The 22,748-nt window shown below is 38.6% G+C and overlaps 2 protein-coding genes across 7 annotated transcripts in view; both read right to left on the bottom strand.

Moving 5' to 3' along the window:
• FAM221A (family with sequence similarity 221 member A) overlaps positions 1-19,362 on the bottom strand; it is a 31,088-nt gene extending 11,726 nt beyond the window's left edge. Inside the window, exon 1 of the mRNA XM_058800073.1 lies at positions 19,310-19,362. The gene's annotated coding sequence lies outside the window, so the exon portion shown is untranslated. The remainder of the gene's footprint in view (positions 1-19,309) is intronic.
• CCDC126 (coiled-coil domain containing 126) lies at positions 3,727-21,653 on the bottom strand. Of its 6 annotated transcripts, none has more exons than XM_058825505.1 (4): positions 21,635-21,653; positions 8,532-8,664; positions 7,496-7,899; positions 3,727-5,324 (listed from the first exon to the last, which is right to left on the bottom strand). In XM_058825505.1, the coding sequence occupies exons 3-4, from the start codon at positions 7,731-7,733 to the stop codon at positions 5,143-5,145; spliced, it is 420 nt and encodes a 139-aa protein (XP_058681488.1). In that variant the 5' UTR covers positions 7,734-7,899; positions 8,532-8,664; positions 21,635-21,653; the 3' UTR covers positions 3,727-5,142. The 6 variants fall into 6 exon arrangements, with proteins under 6 accessions (XP_058681488.1, XP_058681479.1, XP_058681459.1 ...); XM_058825496.1 differs by lacking the exon at positions 21,635-21,653 and adding an exon at positions 20,138-20,154 and having other exon boundaries at positions 8,532-8,669; XM_058825476.1 differs by lacking the exon at positions 21,635-21,653 and adding an exon at positions 19,310-19,352 and having other exon boundaries at positions 8,532-8,669.
• Positions 21,654-22,748: the final 1,095 nt, after the last annotated feature.

Genomic DNA, 22,748 nt, shown 5'->3' with positions numbered 1-22,748 from the left:
TCTGCTTGGATCCAAACCTAGATCAGTAGACTTACTTGGGATATAAAAGGTACTTTGTAATCTTTTACAGATATAAAAGGTACTTTTGTAACCCAGAAATGGTGTTCTTAGCTAATAAAGGTATCTCCAACAAAAGGTGTCTCAAACACTCTTTTTACAGTCATAGCAGGAGTATTGGAATATATTTTGAATTTAGATAACCCATTCCTGTCCCTCATCCCTTCTAGGTGATTGTTAATAGACAGCCAAAATAAAATTCATTACAGATTGCTCGAAACAGATTATTTTGTAAACTACCAAATAATTTTGAATAGCAGGAAAAAAAAAAAAAAAGGCTTTCTGCTGCCATGAAGAAGCCATGACACAAGGTAAGTAAAAGGACCAGGAACCCAGATGGCATGTTTCACCTCCTGGAGTTGTGATGCAGCATACAGATACTGCTGGCCCAAGATCTCTGAACACATCAAAGTGGGTTGAACATATGGACACATACTTACAGTACAGCTCTGTGAGACCCAAGGTGCTGCCTACACATCAAAGGCAACAGCTTAATGCTTCACAGGGTGTTGACAGTCTCTCTCAACACCCTCTGTTAACAATAAAACGTGTGACCCTTTACATTTTTTTAAACCCTTACAAATTTGACAAGCACTTAAAATTATTCTCAGTGAAACATCTATAAATTGAATATAGTCACTTCACTAATGCAAAAGTAATTAACTTAGGAAAAACCTGTTTTAATATTTTAAACCTCAAGTCATCATTTTGAAGTAGTAGTCAGTCATTCTATTTCTATGGATCTGGTCAATGACTATCTGACTAGCTCTTCTGAAAGCAAGAAGAATTTGAGGCATAAAGCATAACAGAAACAGTTTCCATCAAATTGTTTCCTCCCTCCACATGTGTTATCAATATCCCAATATACTTGAAAATAAATGCAAGCAGCACTCACTTTTATAAACTTCTAACCATGACCATATACTATGCTACAATAAAAATTAGTTTGTGTATTATTAAGCCTAGTTTACAGGATTTTAAAATGTTAACATATTTTCCTTCAGTTTTGCTTTTAGAAAACCAGAACCTGATTAGACACCAACTGACAAAGTAAATTGATGAATGCCACAGGGAATGTGGAAGCCCATGTGCAAGCAAGGATCAATTAATAATGAAAGATTTTGCTGGAGGTACTTAAAACACAGTTAAGAAAGTTGTAGTAATTAAGATCACTTAGAGATAAGATAATTCAGCAGCATGTAATGCCACTGGTGCTTAAGAGATGTGATTCCATGAATGTATATAATGTGATTTTTTTTTAATTTGACTTTCTTTTAATAACCTAAAGGATATTTTCAAATGCCTGTGTACATGATTGCTAACAAACAGAGTAGTGAAATATCCATTCAGTACCAGTCACACATGAAAAACATAGCAGAAGTCTAATTCACTTTTTTGGCTGCTATAAAGGGTAGTCTCCCATTTTGTTCTTGCCTTTGAAGGTGGCATGCTATCAGATACACTAAATTGAACCCCAAAATAGCAGAGCCTTTTTTTTTAAAGTACAAAATTTAAAAGAGCACAATTGCTAGGTAAGGACGGTCATATTTGGATTAATTGCTAATTTACATTTTATATCACCTTTAAAAATATCACAACACCACACCAATTGTACATAAGAATATTTTAGATGATCAGCCAATTCAGTAAGTCAGTGTCTTTTTAGGAATTAAAGGTTTTCAAGAAAACATAATAAACTGGAATGTTACATTTTATGCAATCATTTTTCTAAATAACTTCTTGATAGAGGTATCCAAATTTACTCTGCTTCTGCATTCCCATGAACAAAGGCTGTGACAGCAGCAAACACCCCCAGAACATGTACCTGCACAGGAGGAGCTTGGTTGCTAAAGCAACTTGCACACATCACAAACATGATGTGGTTTGGAAATGTCTGAATTAGCAAATATTTTTAATTAGAATTCAGATCTATCAAGTCAGCTTCTTTAAATGATTGTGTTATTGAAAAGGATTTAGCAGTCACTTGGAAAAACAGACAACTGTGCAATATGTGATGCATAATACTGGCTGCCAAGGATACTGATGTTTCACCACACTAAACACAAGAACCTGTACATCCTGGGCCATGCTTCTGTATTTTAAAAATTATTTCATTTAAAACAGATCAGCAAACTTCTGTGATCTCAACAGTGCATAGGCAGCTTGCTAAGAGTTGTATCAGTGTTTTTAGAAGGAGCATCTGTCCATCCATTAATCTCAAAAGTTCTTTAATGTGGAAATGCTCAGCACTTCACATACAATTGTGAAAAAATGCTTGGTTATCTTCATTACATTAAGATTACTATGCAGAGATTCAAAACTATCTATTTAGATGAGAAAAGCAACAGAAAAGACGAGCAAATAAAGACAATTTCCCCAAGATTCTTGCCTGCCAGGTATTTCATTGTAGAACTCAAGGGCTGTATTGAGACCCAGGCTATTTCTATTTAGACAGCAATGAATATATACTCTTCTCTTTCCATTTTTCTTCATTAGAACTTCTGTTTGGAAGTGAACCTTGTCATTTTTTGCTACCTACATTAAGCAATCACTTAGAGGCACAGAAGTACTGCCAATTACCTAGAGAAATCAGCTGATAAACATGCATGAGGCAAATTACAGCTGGGAAAATTCAAATCCCCTAATTTACCAAAAGATTTCAAGAACAAAACCAAAACACTCCCCCCATGCCCCAAATCAGCAGTTGTTTATATAAGAGAGGTTTTATGTCCTCCTGCCTTCTAAAAAATAGAAGAAGAAAGAAAAGGAAGTAATATCCCAAACCACATCCAGCCTAAGAACCAACCAACCATAAGGAGATTCCATACACACAAGACTTGAATGAGGTCACTTTGGGAGGTTTTGTGATGTCATCTGAAATGGGAAATCCACAGCTGCATCATAAAAACTGCAGCAGAAATACTACTTAAATATTGCTCAGAAAAGAAAAATATGCTTGGCAACACAACCAAAAACTGTGATACTATCAAGCATTTTGGACCTGGGCTAAGTTGTAGCCTTCTGCAGGCTTTCTTCACAAGCCCTTGGGTTCTTTACACAACCTCCTACCTTGGTAGGGCTGCCACACCTCTCACAAGTCCCACACAAGAGGCTACAGGCTAGAACAGGCAGATGTTTTCTTACTACTGTTAACAGGAAAGTCAGCTGAGACCCTCCCTTTATCCCTTCCTTACCCTTTTTTACCTCAGTCTGCACACCTGAAGTTTGGTTTTGCTACTCTGAAAACAACTACATGTTTATAGCACAAAGGTTTCAATTTGTAACAACCAAGTATCTAGGAAAAAAACCAGACAGATAGAGAGAGAGAGAGATGGATATAAAAATCTATCTATCTTCACATTGTCAATCTGCAGGTTCAAAAGAAGTTCTGCACAGATCTTTACTCTTAGGTTAAACAGTGAAGTCTTTGCCATTAAAGATCTAAATCAGTTATTTTATTTTCAATTCTTTCTCCCCTTTCTCCTCTAACCTGAGGAAAGTTTCAGGGCATTAGAATTTCAAGAGCAGAAGTCAGTGACTAAGAAGGAAGAATACCAGAAAGAACACTACTAAAACTCAGATGTACAATTTTCCAATCCAGAAACTGACAGAGCACATGTAGCAAGAATGACAAGACCATTTAATTACAAACAAACAAACCCAGGAACATTTACAAGTACAATTAAAAATTTATTTTTCTCTTTCTGCATTGAAGTGAGTACATGTTTACACACAATGTGACAAAAAAAAAAATCATCTGGATACTAAGTACTAATTAAGATTGCAATTGCATTTTCCTTTATAGCCATCAATAACATAAGCAGGGAAACAGAAGAAAGGGAAAAAACCACATAACTTTGCCTGGTATATCACCCAGTGCCTCTGGTTTTACTCATCCCCAAAACCTCATTTACAGGACACTTTTGGCAAAAGTCCCTGAACATTCTGTCCCCGCCAAACATTCAGTACAGTTTAAAAAACAGGTTCAGTGGCACTTCAATATGATTTCAGTAACATTTGAGATACAGTGCACCCAACACTGCATGCAATTCACTTTGCTGTAAGGCTGACTTAGACATAAGGCAAACATTACCTTGGCTCTCAACTATTCCATGATTAGACACCCTCAGTACACATACCCCTGTTAAATGCAGAGATGCCTTGATTCCCTTCATTGCTTTTCCTTCTGATCAAGCAAGCAATTCAGGGAGATGGTGTGCTATACTAAACACAAACTGCAAGGCATCAAAATGTTAAAACAAACAACAATGAATAAAAATAAACTATATTCACATATTCAAAACTTATTTCCATCACTTAAATAATTTTATCTGCAATTACAAAATACATACACTTAAATATCTTTTTATGAAATAATCAAAGATATCACAGATGATGATTTGCTTTTCATAATCTAACTGCCCTACCTCTGGCATAAAGATAAACCTGGACAGTGTTACTACCTATAATGATTTCCTATTATAATAAATTTTCTTAAATATACAGTAACTTCTCTTTAACTATTCTGACAGATAGTGCAAATAAAGACATTCTTTGGGTCACAATTTTAAAATATTACCACCAACGCTATCCTCAATTTAATATTATTTTAGTAAATAAGTAAGAAAATATTTTAAGTGTACACATCTTCTAACATCTGTTTAGCAACACATTTTCCTCAGTTACCTTGGCTTAATGCAGACCACAAAAAATGAATAAACTACAATATTGCTCACCTATCCAAAAGATATGTTATATTCATACTTAAATAAATATATTTTGAAATCTACCCATAAGTTTCCCATTGCTTTCCATGTATTGTTATTATCCAATGGCCTACTACATCAAACCATATCAAAATATCTTTAGAGACAACAAAGATCACTTCAGAAGCACTGCTCAAAGGCAATGAAATAATGCTTTGAGAACCTAAGCACGTTAGGCCTACACAGATCCAAGCATGTCGTAGAATACAATAGTTTATGCTTGCTTTAGAGTCAACTACTGCTTTGCCCTAGCCAGAGACAAAAAGCTTATCTTAAATATTCTCCATCAATGGTGCAGCAACACGAAGCAGCCTGTTTGCTATCTGATGTTGCTTGCTGGCTTTGCACGTTTGTTTGCAGTCACTGGCACCTGGTGGTTAGTTCCATTAGTGGTGTTTGCTGCTGAGCCATTCACAACAATGTAATCAACCTTGTTTTCCAGTTTCACCAGGCGTTGTAAGATGTCATCCAGAAGAACAGCAATTGTTCTCTTAAGATCAGCTGAAGATAATGGAAAAAACAAATTACAGCCTGTTATTTACTCTGTGTGGAAAAGAACTGCCATTTCAACACATTCACATCTTAAGACTTGCTATTCTTCCTAGCATACTTTTTGGAGAGGAGTGCAGATTGATTAAGAAGTACGGAATTAAACAGCTGTTTGAATTTTCTTTAATAACATTCATTTGTTATTTTAGGGAAGGGAGATACCATTATAACAGGGAACTGTGAAGGCAGCCAATTAAATATTAGAGTATAAGAGCAAAAACACTAATTGGAACATTAGAAGTGGCTACTCAAATGTATTATTTCAAATTTCATCCAGACAACAGCATTGGAATACTCTATGTCATCTTTTAGCCTTGGATGCAAGAGAATATATCTAAATACTTACCACCATAAAAAAGGTAGCTAATAGCTTTCCCATAAATGACAGATTTAGCCCACAGAAAAGCTGTCATTAAAAGCTATCTTACTGCTTCTTACATAAGCTATAAAGCAAGGGTTAAAAAATCTATTTACATCTTTATTGACTGAAAAATAAGAGAAAAGATGGTAAAAAAATTCTCATGATCAGGAACAAAAAAACAGTAACATCTTCCAATAAAAAACTATTTATGTTGTTGCCAATCACCATCTTCTTTCAGCTTTGAAAAACATTAACAAACTTACCAGGTTTTACAAGCTGTTAAGATTCCCCTTACACATGAAGAAATCTACAAACTCAGTCTCTACCCACTGCCCTCTAATCAGTTAACTAAGCAGGAAGATTGGGGAGAAAGATCACAGGCATCAAAATGAAAAAACAGGAGTAAACCAGATAAAATTAAAAATTAGTAGTAAATTAAATTTCAAAAAAAAAAAGTACCTCCCTCTAGTTCTTGTTTAGTAATGTGAGCTTTAAAGAAAAAAATTTGCTAAACAATTCAAGCCAGAGCAGGGTCTGGGTCATGTACAGAGAGTGGGTCGTGTACTCTGTAGTATCATTTTGTGCTCAACAATCTGGTGGAGGGAATTGCCAAGTTTTAATTCTGATGATCAGCAGGTAGATCAAGTGATGACTTAAGTTTATATCAAACTCCAGAAAAAAACAGAGAAGACAAGTCTCACTTGGAAATACGCCCTAAATGACAGAAAAACCTAATTACACAGTAAAGGAAGTCCTTGATGACAAAAAAAAAAAGTGGGAGGAGAAAACAGGGAAGAGAAAACAGGCAGTCTCTTACTGTGATAAAAATTAATTTTAAGAATGAAAGGATTAAAGGTTTAAACACTTTTTAGTCTCCTACTCCTCTTGGGCTGTTCCTGCACTTCTTGTCATCACAGACTTGCTTTCTTCTTCCTTAGCAGCAGCAAAAAGACTTCAAACACATTTTTGCTGCTTGCACTCTTACCAAAGGCCTGCAAAGGGCATCCTACAACAGGCAGAGCCATTTAAGTAAATCTTAAGGGGATCAAAGTTCATTACATATTTTGAAATACTATTTTTAAAAATAAACAATTTTAGTTATCTTTTCAATATTTCATAAGATAGTAAATACTGGCAACCTATTTATCAAGTTAGGTACAAATTCATAAGACAGGCAAATCAGAGATATGATGCATCAAGTATTATAGCTCACAAGACAAAGGACATTGTCTATTACAGCTCCTTCTAAAACAAGGAGAGATTTTGCCAAATTCATAATTGCCTTGCAGTCTCCAGACCACAAACTCAACTAGTATCTTCCTTTTTCATTGCTTTTTCAGGGAGAAGAAAATTCAATAAATAAAAGCAGGAAGTCAGCAATAAGGTACTAGAAGAATCTGGAATGTCAAAGTGACTTAATATAAAACTTCGTCCCTGTATCAAGCACATGCTTATTCCTCAATAGCTGAGGATTTGGAAAAAGACAAATGTGCTGTTAATTCTGTAAGTAACTGTATTCATGTACCTGAAGAGATCTAAAAAAATCCTGGAAAGCAAAAATTTCACGTATGGAGCTTGATTTTGCAACTTGTCTTAATCTTCAACTTCACTCCATAAACTAAAATCAAATCAGTTAATACAGAGAAGTTTTTTTCTCCTGAAGAGCATATACTACTTAAAAAGAAAAAAAGAAAATTTATAACTTTACAGTTTACAGAAAAGTAATATATTCAAGTAACTAGTATGGCTTTTTTCCTCTTACCATATCCGGACATAGAGGCTCCACCACCACCATTCATCAGGTTTTTATTTTCTTCTGCCAGTGCTTTGACATATCTTTTACTGAGATCTAATATCTGTCCACGCAACTCAGCACTGCTTTGGCGTCTTGGATACTGAAAAGTGTAGCGTAGCAACATCAAACCCCAAATGATTCCAAAGACTAGTAAAAACATACTCAGTTTCTGGGACATATTTTTTCTTGAAAATGTTAGAAACATTTCTGATGAAGGCCACAGGCACGTCCTAATTTTGAGAAAAGTAACTGATTTTGTCTTCGTCTAATTATATTACATATTAAACAACAATAATATTTCTATGAAGTGAAAGATCTTCTGGCTGGATCATCTTGAATATATCTTCTCATGTTTCAGCTGGTCTTGATTCCTGAAATTTTTAAAGAACCACTTGGTTATTCAAAATTGCTACTGTTGTTGAGATCAAGAACAAATATCAGTTTCAGAATATGGTATTATTGCATCATCTAGCAAACAAGTTTTTTTATCTGCTTAGAGGTTCAGGCTCAGTTATATTTCCTTCTCACCTGTTATTTACAGGGTTTCCTCTTCCTATTTCTACCAATTTTTATCCTCCAAAAATCAAAATCCTCCAAAAATCTGTGCTTCCACAAAGCACCACAAGTATTTAAATATTGGAATTTAAACTGATAGTACACTCAAATGCATTTGAAAGAAGATGCAGTATCTAGAAGAGACCTGTATAACATTTCTGTACAATACTGTGATGAGTTATACACATACATCTAGACACAAGATCTTGTGAAATGATTCACTTGATTCTTACTCTTCACTTTCAAGTACAGCACAAGTGTGAACAGACAACACATAGAATGATGTTTCTTGGTTGGTTAGCTAGTTCAAAGCTTCCTCTCCTGGCTCTGTACACCATTAAGGTTTTTTATTTGTTGTGATGTCTTATTATTGAATAAAGAGATAAAACCAAAGCAAATTGGCACATTGCACTTCAGCATTTTACTTCGACTTCAAAAAATGTCTTACCATAGTACCCAATTCTCATCCTTCAATAGATGAAGGCTTCAGGAGGAAAGCAAATGGTAGGAAAGCTTCATCAGTTAAATAACAAATGCTCAGACAGTTTGAAGCAGTTTGAGCCACACATCTTCAGGGATATCTGTACTGGGAAAAAAAAAAAGATTTAAACAAAAAGTGAAGATATCTTCATTTACTTGTGGAGTAGTTGCAGTCAAAGGCTTCAAGCTACATGCTTTTAAAACAGAACTACATTTTCAAACCTAACTTCAAGCAATTGTTAGGGAAGAACACAGAAATACTCTACATTTTATTATGAATGCATACACTTGAATGCCCAGGAACTGACTTAAAAATACTTTTAAAAGAAAGCTTGGTAAGAATCTCATGAGCATCTCCCTCTTTTGTTATAAGGCAGTGATAACAGATGGTCCAGATTCATCGTACATGTATTTACAGGCATCGTTCTATTACTAATTTTTACGCCTCAAACAGATCCCACATTTTGAGACCCTTTCCATGTGCATACCTCATATTTCTCATCTTTCATGCATCTCTGACACTACTCCAATTACTCAATACTTTCTTAAAAGAGGAATTTATAATTTAACATCATCCAAATAAAGCTACTCATTTTACACAATAGTTACATTTTTCCTCGCTATTCCCAGCTCTTCCCCATGTACTACCTGACACAAGCACTTTTTGGACTGAAATTACCCATGTAATAGAGTTCCTCACCAGATTTCCTGTAGTGGCACTTACACCTCAGTTTGTATCAGAATACTGAGACCAAGTTTCTCATGCTGCTGAGCTCTCATCTAACCCTAACTCTGCCTCCATGGCACTTGTCATGCCCTGCACTGACCAGTTCCATCGGCCCTGTGCCAACACCCCCCGTCTGCTGCCAACACAAGTGGCACCGCCAGCCCTGCCTGTCCCTACCCTTCACATAATCCCCTCAACAGGCCAGCCAGCGTGCCTGATTCAAGTGGCAAATCTTTCAAGTGCTCTAAAATCAACATGCATATCTAAATTATTCTGAAAATGATTAACCCAAGGCAGGGACGACATCAGGTTACTTGCTGTAAAGTAACAACCAGTTGTGTGTGAAATGCCATATGGCAGCCACTGCCAGTACATAGACTGACTGCTGGGTGCACCAGTGCAAGTGGCAATCCCAAGCCACTGAATGAGGAACAGCTCACCCTCCACCGTGGGGCGTGACTGTGCACAAGGACAGACAGCCAACACACAGTAATTTGAGCTCACTGTGTGGTATTTTCAGGGTCCCCTGTCGTGGGGAGGAAAGATGAATCTGACTCCATGTTCTTAGAAGGCTTATTTATTATGTTACTATATTATATTAAAGAACACTATACTAAAACTATACTGAAGAATAGAGAAAGGATACATACAGAAGGCTTAACAAGATACTAACTGAAAATTCTTGACTGCTTCCAGAATCCCAACACAGCCAGACGGTGATTGGTCATTAAGTTAAAACAATTCACACGTTAGATAAACAATCTCCAACCACATTCCAAAGCAGCTAAACAGGGAGAAGCAAATGAGATAATATTCTTTTCCTTTTTCTGTGAGGCTTAGAGAGAAGAAATCCTGGTGAAGGGACTTTTCAGAAAATATGACAATGACACCACTGTAAATGCAGTGGGACATACTTTCTTCAAGGAATGTGCTTAATCCCCCTAAAACTGGTTTTAAGATACTAATTTGTCTTAAGTACATAAAATAAGTGGGAAAACAAAAATTTACATTCCATAGCATGAATATCTGGAATTGTGTGGCTTAAGATTTCCCTAACATGCACTAACCAAAATTTCTTTTCCCTAGCTCCTTGCCAAATCCACAGCTCTGCACTCAGACTTTAAAGGATAAACTGCACCCACATCATTATGTATCTATATAATCTCTGAACAGTATCAAAAATGATGGAAAACATTATGAGGTCCAGGAGAAGAGTATTCATGTGATGGCTCAGAAGACCAAACAGTATCTCTCAAGAAGACACCATGAGTTCCAAACCCCATTCCCAACAGTCTCTACTTCTATTAAAAAAAAACCAAAAAGACTGAAAAGAACAGATAGCTCTTGCAAAACTTAAATTGAGTTCACCTCTCTGCAGATCTCCAGCCATATCTCACCCTGAAGCATTTAGACAGTATCACTACAGTCCTTCAGAGTAGAAATAACTCTGCCATCACACTGTAAATAAGACCACAAGCCAGGATAAGAGGTCTAGCCAAGAGGAACAGATTGAATAAACTCCTGCCAAGCAGCAGCAGGAATTGCAGACTGGGCCATCGCCATGTATATCTGATTCACAGTGCACACGCTGACTACTGAAACTAATGGAAATTAAGGACTTCACCTGCTGGGAAATTGCATAACAGCCATATACTGACACAAGGCAAAGGAACTCAGAGCAAGGTTTACCAAAATGAAGGGAACTATTTGTACTTGCCACTTTTCCTACACATTTTTAAAGGCCATTCCCTCTTCATGAATTCCAGTGTAATCTCAAAGTTCTGGAGATCTGGTCTCCTCTTTCCCCCTGAAGTGCATGCACTTCTAGTGACTCATAAGACACTCCCTGCAACACTCTTGGGGTTAAAAAAAAAATTTAAAAAGTAAGCTTATGCCCAAATGATTTGGAAGTAGGAAAAAAAAAGAGTATTGGAGCACATATTAAGAAGAAGTCAGCACATTAAGATGGATGGACTGGGATATTCTTGTACCTCTTGTTGCCCTGAAAGGTCAGCACTTCTGTACAAGAAGTGTACTTATTATAGTTTCAACAAAACTTGGCCTCAGAATGGACCTCTGTTTTCAGTAATTTAGAGGTAGTATCCCAAAAGATAACAGCACACATGAAAGAAAGTGTACTTTGTGACCTTTATTCTCCCTCATATTCTCAAAGCACACAATATGCTGAGTTGGAAATCCTCCCTGAGCAGGAAAAGAAGCTGAGACTTCCTTTTTCACACTGATTTATCCTGGTTAGAAATGCTGGCATACCACTCTTCCAACCACAGCTGAGGGACTTTTGTGGCAAAGGCAAAGCACTGCAGAGAGCAACAGGAAAAAGGATGCATCAGAGCCACACTTTTCTGCAATTCCAATGCATCTCCAATCACTGAGACTGAGACAAAAGGCAGACAACCATGAAGATGAAGCAGTACAACCAGAACAAAATTTGAAAATCTGAGGAGAGAAAGAAAAGAAACAAAATCCCAAAACAAAACAAACTCAAATCAAATAACCCCCCTGAATTAACTGCAGGCAAAATGGCAATCCAAGAATCCACAAAGAAAATAATGTCTTCCAGATAATCCTTTCAATTAGCAGCCTAAAGTAACCAATTCAAGTGCCAGTTTCCCAAAGTACTTTAAATCTGCATGCATATTTTAATTATTCTGAAAGTTGCAAGCCCAAGCCAGGAGCAGCATTAGAACTTGGAGCTACAACCAATTCCTGAATGAGGATCTGACACTAGGTCTGCCTTTCACAGACATATAAACAGCTTGGCTTTCTTCACTGTTGATTGTCTAAGGAAAATACTGCCAAAAACCTTCCAATGTGGATACAACTTTGTCCAGTGGTACCACAACACTGACATCCATCTGGCAACAAAACAATGAACTAAAGCACTCATCCACCCCAAAATAAAATCACGTCTCTATCCTGTACACCTGTATTTCAAAATCAGGCATATATAAATTATATTATTGACTGCACAAAACAAAAGGAGCAAAGATAAAAAAAGAGCTACAGAAAATGCATTATATGTTCCACAATATAGCAAAGTTATACTTAACTAGCATCAGACTTCAGTTTGACTACTGATCCTTCTCCATGGAAACTAGCCCATACTTACAAAATATCCTTCTTGAATTTTGTTGCAAAGTTCTCCTCTTTACTCATTCCCAGAAAAAACAAGAGATTATACTAACATACAATGCAAAAATTAAATGGCCTATAATGCAAAGGAACACCTTGTACGTGCTCTGAAACAACCTCAGCTTATCAGGAAAACAAGGCATACCTAAATCCTTAAAAGCTTATTTCAGTTTACAGCCCTGCCACTTCTGCCAGTCAACAGGCCCATGAAAGACTGGCACATATTCATCAGCATTTTTCTAGCCTGCCCAAGAGACTCCAGCCTCCTAAACCACTAGAAACAATTGCAGGGCAAATTTAAACCTATCCTGCAGAGATTATCTGTGTACCTTCTAGTTTTGAAAAATGTACAGGACAGATGATGGTAATTATTTGTAAGAGAAAAAGAAAGCAGCAGGTCCATCAGGTATTTTTGGTTGTTATTAATAAGCAGTTTGCAGATGCAAAGAATACAGAAAAGCAAAGCCTAAGAGAAACCCACTTGATTCAAAGATCAAAAATACTTTTAAGAATAAAGCCAAGAAAAATGCAATGAAAAGAATATTACTAAGATACAGTCCAATAAAGTCACCTCTTTGGTCATATATTTTGAAAGACAGAATCTCAAATACTAAGGCAGTAGTTCCTCAGTGACACTCTAGAGACCTAGTATCTAATGCACTCATATATTAGGAAGGTAGGTCTGATAAGTGGGAATTTTACTCCATCTATTACTTACTACCACAATATTTATCAGTTCCTCACTTTCAAATTATGATAAACAAAAACATGGCACTGTGCATTCAAGAGCAGGTCTGGTTTGGCAACCAGAGAAACTGCATAAAAATAAGTGATTTACCCAGAGCTTAAAAAAAAGCCATACATAGTCCTTGAGGCACACATCCAATTAAAGAGTAAGTAGAAAAAATCTCACAATAGAGCAGACAGAAATCAGGACAGTAAAAATAAAAGCTGACATTAATAATAGCTATAAAATAATTATGCAGTACAAAGTTAGACTTTATTACTGTCTCAGTGGAAGTACAAAAAGTTTATGAAATTGTTAACAATTTTAAATTACCACAGTAGAATTACATCTGTACAAGAAATTACTATTAAATTCATGGCAACAAATATCCCTCAGTACAGAGAGAGTACTGTATCAGTAAACAAAAAACTTCCTCTAAATATTCAGAGTGATACCTCATTGCAATAGCATTGCATTGCTATTCCAGCAAACATTTCAGGAAGACAAGAATCACTGGGCATTACAGAATACCAGGAAAAAAAATTCCACAGTAGCATCAAACTCCATTCTATTATTTTCCCCTTTTTTGCATCTATTTACAGAGTGCACCCTCTGACTCATGTACCTCTGTGACCTCCAAAGTATTTTGTTTTCTAATTTTCCCACAGAAAACTTTGAGCATCACTCAGCTGACAGGAATCAATTGTGCTGACCATTCTGAGAGCTGGTTCTATGTTATTTGGAAAACCCCCAGCCATTTCTGTGAAGCAATGCAAATGGGAAGTCTAAAGAATGACTGACATACAGCAGAACAGTACAGAAAATACACACTAGACAATTAATTGTAAAAGACTGAGACAATGAAGTAAGCACCTAGAACAGGAGCTCACATTCTGAGACTTTTTGGAATGCCAAAAATGATGCTCGTATTCTGGTAATTTGCAGTCTTAGATGGTTGTTGGTTTAGCAGCAGATGAAAAATCTTCATGAGGCGCAGCTGGCCAAGAGGTGCCCAGAGAAGTGAAGTGTTTACACACAGCTCTGATTAAAACTGGTGTGTAAGGAAGAAGCACATTCCTCATTTTTTCATGAGTACAGGAGTTCTTGAGAAGAGACCAATGAGACTACTGTCCTGTACTGGCACATCCATATTCCTGGTGACTGTCCTTTGGTTCCCAGGTTCATTAATCAGGTTCACTCAGACAGCTGCACAGTGCCATAAAAGAGCAGGATATTCCACTTGGAACCAACCATTAACAGCAATGCCAGTTCCCAGACAAGTGAAACCACATTTAGCTGTCTTTTGGTAAAATTTACTCTCAGCACTTCAAGTATTCCTATTATTGCTGCTGTAAAATTTGGTCAATAGAAAAATATCACAGCAGAGAGGGAAAAGAGGATCTGTACTGACAAAACATCAGCAATGCCTGACATAACACAGCCCACCAAAAGTGATGAAACTCAAGGGTCTTTCCAGACTGCATCACAGATGAGTAGATAGAAGCACCCATTCCTATTAATAGCTGCTAGACACATGTAAAAATATCAATACTATAAAACATGCTGCTATCTTAAGAACAGGTAAGAAGGCATACCTCTGAGCACAAAAAAGGCTGCCCTATCACTATGAAGGCTGCTGGGCTGTAGGTTTTAGCACCTTGATACCACTTTCAGAGCATGTCACAAAGGAGTGTGCCTTTGTGTCTTTTCCAGGACATCTATCTCTATAGCTTCTCCTAGAGCATGTGTTCCTTCATTCCCTGCTTCTACATGCCCAAGACTTGCAAGTATCTTGGCATACTGAAAAAAAAAAAAAAAAAAAAAAAAACCCAAAAAAACCCCTTTTGCCTTATTGCTACCTGCCTCTTAGGAAACATCTTTAATGGATATTCCAAGTGAAAGAAACATGAAGTTTAAGGCAATAGCAAAAATGGGTAACTACCAAAAATACCTACTCTTCTACAAAGAAAGAAGAAAAATCTTGCATACTCCTAACAGTTCCTGTCTCTCAACATAGCCAAAGGAAATATGGGGCAAAAAAAGTCACAGCTCAACAAGCACAGTGCTGCTGCTGACGAGCTGCTGGGACTACCTCAAACATATCTTACACCAGGAAAGGTTTTACCTCCTACAGGCTTCTAAGAACAGCACCAATCTGTCTTGTAGATGAACTTTGAGTTGAGAGCACAAACGTACTGCTTTCGACTTGAAAACCCACACAGCAAGTTTACAGCAGCTCTGGTATGAAATTATCCGAGAGCCCAAACACTAGACCACCTTTTGTCAGTATTTTAGAAATACTGGAAAGCTGTTTCCATTTAAATGTATTCATTCCTATTTTAATTGCTTTTGTTTCACACTTTCTACCAATAATTATTTTCATTTTGCATTGTGTCTAAGAAGTCTTAAGTACCTTAGAGTATCTTTTTTTTTTCAACACCTTCCCCCTTTATTTTTCCTACTACTGCCACTGAATGCTTCTAAAATAAACCAACCATTTAAAAACAGAAATTCTTTGTTCCTTGCCTGTGGGCAGTCAGCCAACATTCAAGATTTTGAGAGGGGAAATGGCTTGGCAAGAAAATTAAAGCAAGCAGATATCAATAGGGACAGTATATTAATAGGGACAGTATGCTACACTTGCTGAACTTGCCCTCCTCCCACTGGGCCCATCTGGGCCCCAAAACATTTCTACATCTCTGTATCAGATTTTTAAAAATAATAATAGTGAAAAAAAATTTAAAAAAAAAATCTCAGCTTAATTTTCCCTGGCACACTTTTCTCTGTTTTCTCTTCGTGCTCTTTTGCCACCACTGAGGTCACTGTAGGACCCTTGCTCCTTGAGCAGAGTCACTTATGACAGAGCACAAGGCTCTTTCTTGGCTTCTCACTTCCCAGTAACACTGCCACGATTTATTAATTGCAGACTACGACAAGTAGCCCATAGTACTCCCTTGTGAAATCTCACAGCTGTCCTTGTATCCCTCTTTCCAAAGCCCCTGAGACTCCAAAACTTCCTCCTGACATGTTTAGCTAATTTTGACTAGTTTTACAGCGAGCCAAGCCCACAAGATGATGCACGTAGGTTACTGTAAGAGAGGGATTTTCACTGAACGTTTTAAAGAGACCTAAAAGGAAGGCAGGAGTCATTAAAGAGAATAAAGAGGGGAGGGGGGACACAGCTAACAAAGTGACAGCTGCAGTGGGGGAGAGATTGCCACTGCTCACACATGCACACACAGCGCACCACACAAACACTATTCCTGTAGAATGGCAACAAAAAAAGCACTTGTTCCACTGGGGAGAATTTAACTTGTCTGATTTTCTTTCAAGAAACCTGTACAATTCAAACTGCCTATGAATTTGTCCACGAAAATTATGTTTCTATGGCAAAACTGCAATACAGACAAGGCTTTAGATTCATGCTCTTACCCAGAAGGCTGACCCAGGTGAAGATTTCAGAAAAATAACACTGGAGGAAATATTAAAGACAAGTGATTTCTTTTCTTCTACAATCTTATTTTTGGATTGACTTGCAGCTCAATGTAGCATAGCAATGAATTATGACAGACATTAGTTAACTGTAACACCTCAGTGGTGCGCACTGCAAAATACTTTATTCTTAACATCAAGGGAAAGGTATCCAGAAATTTAACTGAATTATTTACAGCATGGTAGCCTGCTATTCTTCAGTATTACTGAAGAAACCAATTTCATTGGAATAAGTTTTACATTCCCTTGTCTACGACTCTAGTTTAGGCTCCATTTTACATGGGCAAAGCATCCATTCAGTTCTGAGCAATACAAAATTAATCTTTTAAATTACATAAGCAAATACTAACATATCTATTTTCTGTAAAGTTCATAAAGTTTTTTTTAGTAAACCATAGAAGAAAATATAAGAGGCTGTTATTAATAATGTTCAGTTGAGAAAACTCAGCTCATAAAATGGCACAAATTAAAAATCGCAGGTGAAAGAGGTTGTTAATAAACAAACAGCATACAAAGTACATTTTATCAGTAAACCTGTACTGGGAAAAACAGACTCATCTGAGTGACTGAGCCTCACAGATTTTTGACAGCAACTGGAAAATGGCTATTTTTGACACTTGACTAGTTTTCAGATACACTGACTACACAGCTGACAATTTCAGCTGACAGCATGCATTTATCCTACTTACAGTTTATGCAAGATGCAAGAACTACTCCCCTTTACTATTCTTGGAAAAGGTACAAGTGATCACGAACTCCAGGGGAAATATCTTACTTTTAGCAGCTAAATGACATCCAGTCCCCCAGGATACATCACAATTTGTGATTAGCTGATACCAATGCCTCCTTCAAGGAGATAACAGCCAAAAGGAGTCTCTAAAAGCAGATACTACAAAAGCTTTAAAAAGAAAAAGCTGTGGGGGGTGAGGAGGAGGAGGAAAGAAAGTACTTTTATTTCCAACAGTAAAAATCTTTAGGAAAAGGACCAAAGGAATTCCAGCATAATTGCTTAATACTCAAGAGCTCTCAAGTACCTATTAAACAGCTACAGATTTTAACACCTAAAATACCAAAAAGAGGTCAGAATGACTTAGGTTTTATACATATGGGTATCTGCAGTCAAAACAGGAACAAAGATAACAATAGATTTCTACATTTGGTCTAAAACTGCAATCACACTGCTTGTGGCACTACTCTACTCACAGTCTAATATCATCTTCATATTGTCTCCTTTCTCTGATAGTCTCATGAGAGTAAAGCAGCAATTCATTACATTTGTTCCAAAATCAATACTACGTTACAGTCAGGACAAAACACATGCACACAAGGATGTACATCATGTTCACATTCTCAGGGCTCTCTTAAAATAAAAAGTTGCAATTCTTACAAAGATCACTTTTCACAGCGAAAAAACACATCCATTTGCCCCCAATTCACCCACCTGGGGGGGCGGGGGGAACTACAAAAAAAGCCCCCAAAACAGGAACAAAAAAAAAAACTAATTAACCCAATCTGAACTGTTCTAAGGAAACTCCACATCATGTCATAGTATAAACAAAAATTATCTATGCTTGTTTTGTGGCACACAAACACAGAAATTACACTGCACTCTAGTTGTCAGTATCTTTTAGATGACAAGAGACATAAAAGAAAATTTACAGAATGCTACCATGTTAGGTTAGGGAACCGAAAAGAGAGTTTATTAATAATGAATGATGAACAGAGCTACCGAAATAAGGCAGAGATAATAGTACGCTATACATGTTTACCAAAATCTAAGGTAAGTGCAGTCAAAACATCAGAGATTACAAATAAAACCAATTTTATTATATTGTAAGAAGGAAGCGCTGTTCTGCAACTCTTACCGTGAAAAAATTCCATATATTATAATCTCCTAAAACGGAATGTTTCAAATTTTGCAGCCTTCATTCTGTATTACTTTTTCCTATTTCTTCAATAGTACCAACGAGACCAATTCCGGCGAAATATTTACCCGTTTGTTTTGAGCTTTTTTACGCAGACTTGCTAGTGCCGGAAGATCACTTAACCTGACATTATAAAGGACCCTGCCTTTGCCTGAATATGACTTTTTTCCCTCCTGTGAGTTCCATCACATCACTCTAACCATGCTTTACCTGTCTGGGAGTTATGTCCTTACAGCAGAAGGCATCGATCTTGCAGAGTCACTGCAACCACAGCCTAAGCCTGGAAGACCGCGGCTAAGGGCGGCGAAGGAAACGAGCAAACCCTCGTGTGCTCCGCCGCTTCCTGCTCACCCAAGGACGCTGCATCACCGCCCTGGGTCACGGAGCGCCCAGGCACAGCTCACCGCCCCGACAGCCGCGCAGGAAGCCCCAAGGAAGCCGAGCCCGTCCCGCAGCTCCCGCAGGAGGGGCGGACCAAGGCGGCCGCTCAGGCGCGGTGCGCACCCGCGGGCGCGGGAGAGCCGCAGCCGCCCTGCGCCATCCCGGTGCCGCCCGAGCCTGCAGCCACCCCCAGCCCTTCTCCCAGGAAAGCACACACGGGCGGGCCTTCCCAACACACACAGTCCCGCCGCCCCGGCCCAATGCGCAGCTCTGGGGCTCTGCCGGGGCGCCCCCTCTGCCTCACCCCCGTGCAGCGCCGCCCGCCGGCCGCCCCGCGCTACCTCGGCTCGCTGCCTCCACCGCCGCCTCCTCCCGGCCCGCACCCGCGCGCCGCTTCCGCCCGCGCCCCAAGCTCCGCCCCCTCCGCAGGACGCGCCCCCCACCCGCCCGGCGCCGCGGGCGCCCCCCAGCGGCGGGAGGGAGCGGCGGCAGCGGCGTGAGGGGCCGGGCTCCGCGCCCCGCGGCTCTGCGGGGAGTTTGTGCTCGTCCGTGCCCTGGGCTGCGGAACGGGGGTGGGCATGTCTAGTCTGGAGAAAACTGAGAGGGGTTCTCATCAGTGTTTTTAAATATCTCAAAATAACTCTTGGCGAGTTATCGGCCAAGAGGACGATGCCCGAGTTTTTGGTGGTGCTCGGCGACAGGACGGCGAGAAAAGGCCGTGAACTAAAACACAAGTTCCACCTCAACATGAGGAAGAAACTCTTCACATTGAGGGTGTTAAAGCACTGGAACAGGCTGCACAGGGAGGTCATGGAGTCTCTGGCCTGGAGACATTCAAAAGGCACCTGGACACACTCCTGTGTCACCTGCTCTAGGTGACCCTCCTTTGTCAGGGGAGCGGACTAAGGCACCTCCAGAGGTCCCTTCCAACCCCAAGGGTTCTCTGATTGTTCGTGGGTGGCGTGGTACATAAACCCCTCCCCTGCCTCCCACCCTCACCGTGATAATCATCTAAATAAAATTCATTGTGAGGATAGGACTGTGCTAGAGTCACCCCAGGCTCTTCCTGCAAGGTGCTGTTTAAAGGAAGCTGGTATCAGTTAAGGAAAGGTGAACCTAAGGGCAAAGTAAAGAACACATTCGACAGAGTTGATAGCATTCAGAAGTACCTGTTGGTCACCTTATCTCCATCCCTTCAGCATGCGTCAGAGGCCACACAGCTTCTCCCTGCTTTTCAACCTGCATATTCTGTACACATTAGCTGCAGGAAAAGTCAGCATTTAAATGTGATGCTATTCTAGAAAAAGGAATAGTGATACATCAGAGGGGCCTCGACCTAAGGATACAGACAAAACTCTTGGCAGGTGATGAATCTGAGATGTATGATAAAAACTATATGACAAAACAATACCAAGCACAGTGTTTCTTTTCAGTGGCATACAAAAATCGAACCTTAAAAGTGTTTATATAGTTCTTATATTTGTGGGTAATAATATTCTTGGTATCGTTTCAAGGGGTAGATAAAAGCCCAGGATTGCAGGTATGTTACAGTGTCCTGTATTATTTGTCAAAATAATAATAAATAAAAAAAACCCACCAGAATTAGGTTGCTGCTGCAATGTTATTTCATTCCTCTCCTGCCAATCATTATCTGTAGACGGCTCTTTCAAATTTAATTTGCATAGCTATTACCCTGTCCTTTTCAAATAGGAGTTAAGAATTTCCTCTCCTAATATGTTTAAACTGCTAAATGGTAATGGCTAGAGTACAGCACACTAGTCATTATGCTCACTAGAGATTAGCATAGTTTCTGCCTTCTGGCTTAACTAGTTAATCCTATTATCTGTATGTGCAGATAAGAATACATGCAACTTTATACTTGCTTTACTACCACTATTTTTCCCTCTTCCTGATCCCTTATCAGTTGTTTATATCCTTTCCCTTCAGGGAATGGGCCTGATCTGTGTCTATCTTTCCCCCCAAACCGTATTTTTTTCCAAAATCACAAATACTCTATACTTACTACTGCATTAAAGCTACCACTGTATTAAACCAGTGCATTAATATTTCTTGAAAAACCTCTATAAGGCATGCTTGAAGAACATGTAATTATGTCATATTAGGGTATCCTTTAGGCCAGCTCTAGATGTTTTCTGGTCCAAACCATCTTCCATTTAGGAGAGACACTCCCAAAGACCCAGACCAACCTTGGAGTCTAACTAATAAATAGTGAAAGCTAAAATATAGTATAAAATAATAATTGTCTTTAAGGTCCAGGAAACTCAGGTGAAGTCATTATAAAGTCATTGTAAAGAACAATGAAGGCAGATAAGTTACAGGAAAAAAATGGTGAAGGCAGCATGTAGTTTTCAATTCAAAACGTAAAATTTCTGAGACTTTTGAAAAATAGGTATTGGTATCAGCAACTGCCATTTTTATTTTAGGTTCAATTGCCAGAACATTTTAAGATAACAGGAATGAAAAATTCTGCTGGAATAATGCAAATGTCTTCAATGTGTGCATCAGGTCTAGTCTAACCCTCAGGAACTGAAATCACAATGTGGACTGTTGCTGTATTATACTTCTAGAGCGCCAGCTCTCAGGCTGCCACAGCTCTCAGCTGTCCTATCTTCTATTGCTGTTATCATGTTTCTAGAGTCCCGTACCTTCTGGCTGGTTTTCTCACACACAGCTCTTCACAGCAGTGCTGTTCCTGCTTCTTCATCAGGGCTCCTCCAAGGCTCTCCCTGACCGGCCAGCCACTCCCTTTTGTCCCAGTTATCTTCATTAGCCACAGCTGCCACCCAATTAAGGACATCACAGCTGCAGCCCATTTAGAACAACTAGGACTGGGGCAAGGCCACTTATACAATACATATATTTTACTAGGCCTCCTACTATAGACTGTAACTAGATCTCATACATGTACACGTTAACAAAAATTGTATTCCTGTTCTCTATTCTCCTGACCTTTTCCTCTCTCCCCTGCTTGGTTTTGGTTTTTTTTAGTGTAACCATTATGTATTTTCAGTGGGTCCTTCATATTCCATTTTTTTTGGTGATCCATTCTATGTAGAAAACCGATTAGTATTTTCACCTCACAATTTAAGCATGTCCTTCATGCTCATTCCTTTTTGTTCCTGTAGTTAGAATATAGGCAACATCAGACAGGATCAGAATATGCCAGAACAGTAAGTGATTTTGCAGTAGAATAAGTTCTTTACTAATAAAGTTACAGTTGAAAAGGGAGATGAACAAATCTATGTACCAGAGCTGAACAGAGTAGAGCTGCTATAAAATACATTATGACATGGATTCAGAATTATTTTTTACATCAGCAGAGGCTAAAACTCAGGCCAACCTCCTAGGAATGAAAATTCATTTGTAATTGAACAGGAACTGACTAAGGAATTTACTGCAACTTTTTAAGTAAGTGATGTGCAAGAAACTTTTACCCAAAATTAAATATTTTGCAGACCTAGATGACAAGGAAGACTTTTCCTCAATACTGCCTTCTTTTCCATTGTGAGATAATTCACTCTTCAGTCGATTATTTGCTTCTGAATCACCAAGGAAAAAGCAATGGTTGGTATATACCATTCCAGCCTTCCATTTACAACAGAAGCACAAAACAACCAACACCATTTATAGTCCAGGCAGGAAGAAGCAGAACCATTCCTGTAAAGAAGAGTGCATGTCAAGGCTCTGTTAAAACCTCAAGCTGTGGTGACCACTGGCTACCAATGTTCGTGTGATGTCTCCACTGGGACAAAGCACCTG

This window comes from Ammospiza caudacuta, chromosome 1, assembly GCF_027887145.1.
Source record: "Ammospiza caudacuta isolate bAmmCau1 chromosome 1, bAmmCau1.pri, whole genome shotgun sequence".
Lineage (NCBI taxonomy): Eukaryota > Metazoa > Chordata > Aves > Passeriformes > Passerellidae > Ammospiza > Ammospiza caudacuta.
This window is presented reverse-complemented; position numbering and strand designations above follow the sequence as displayed.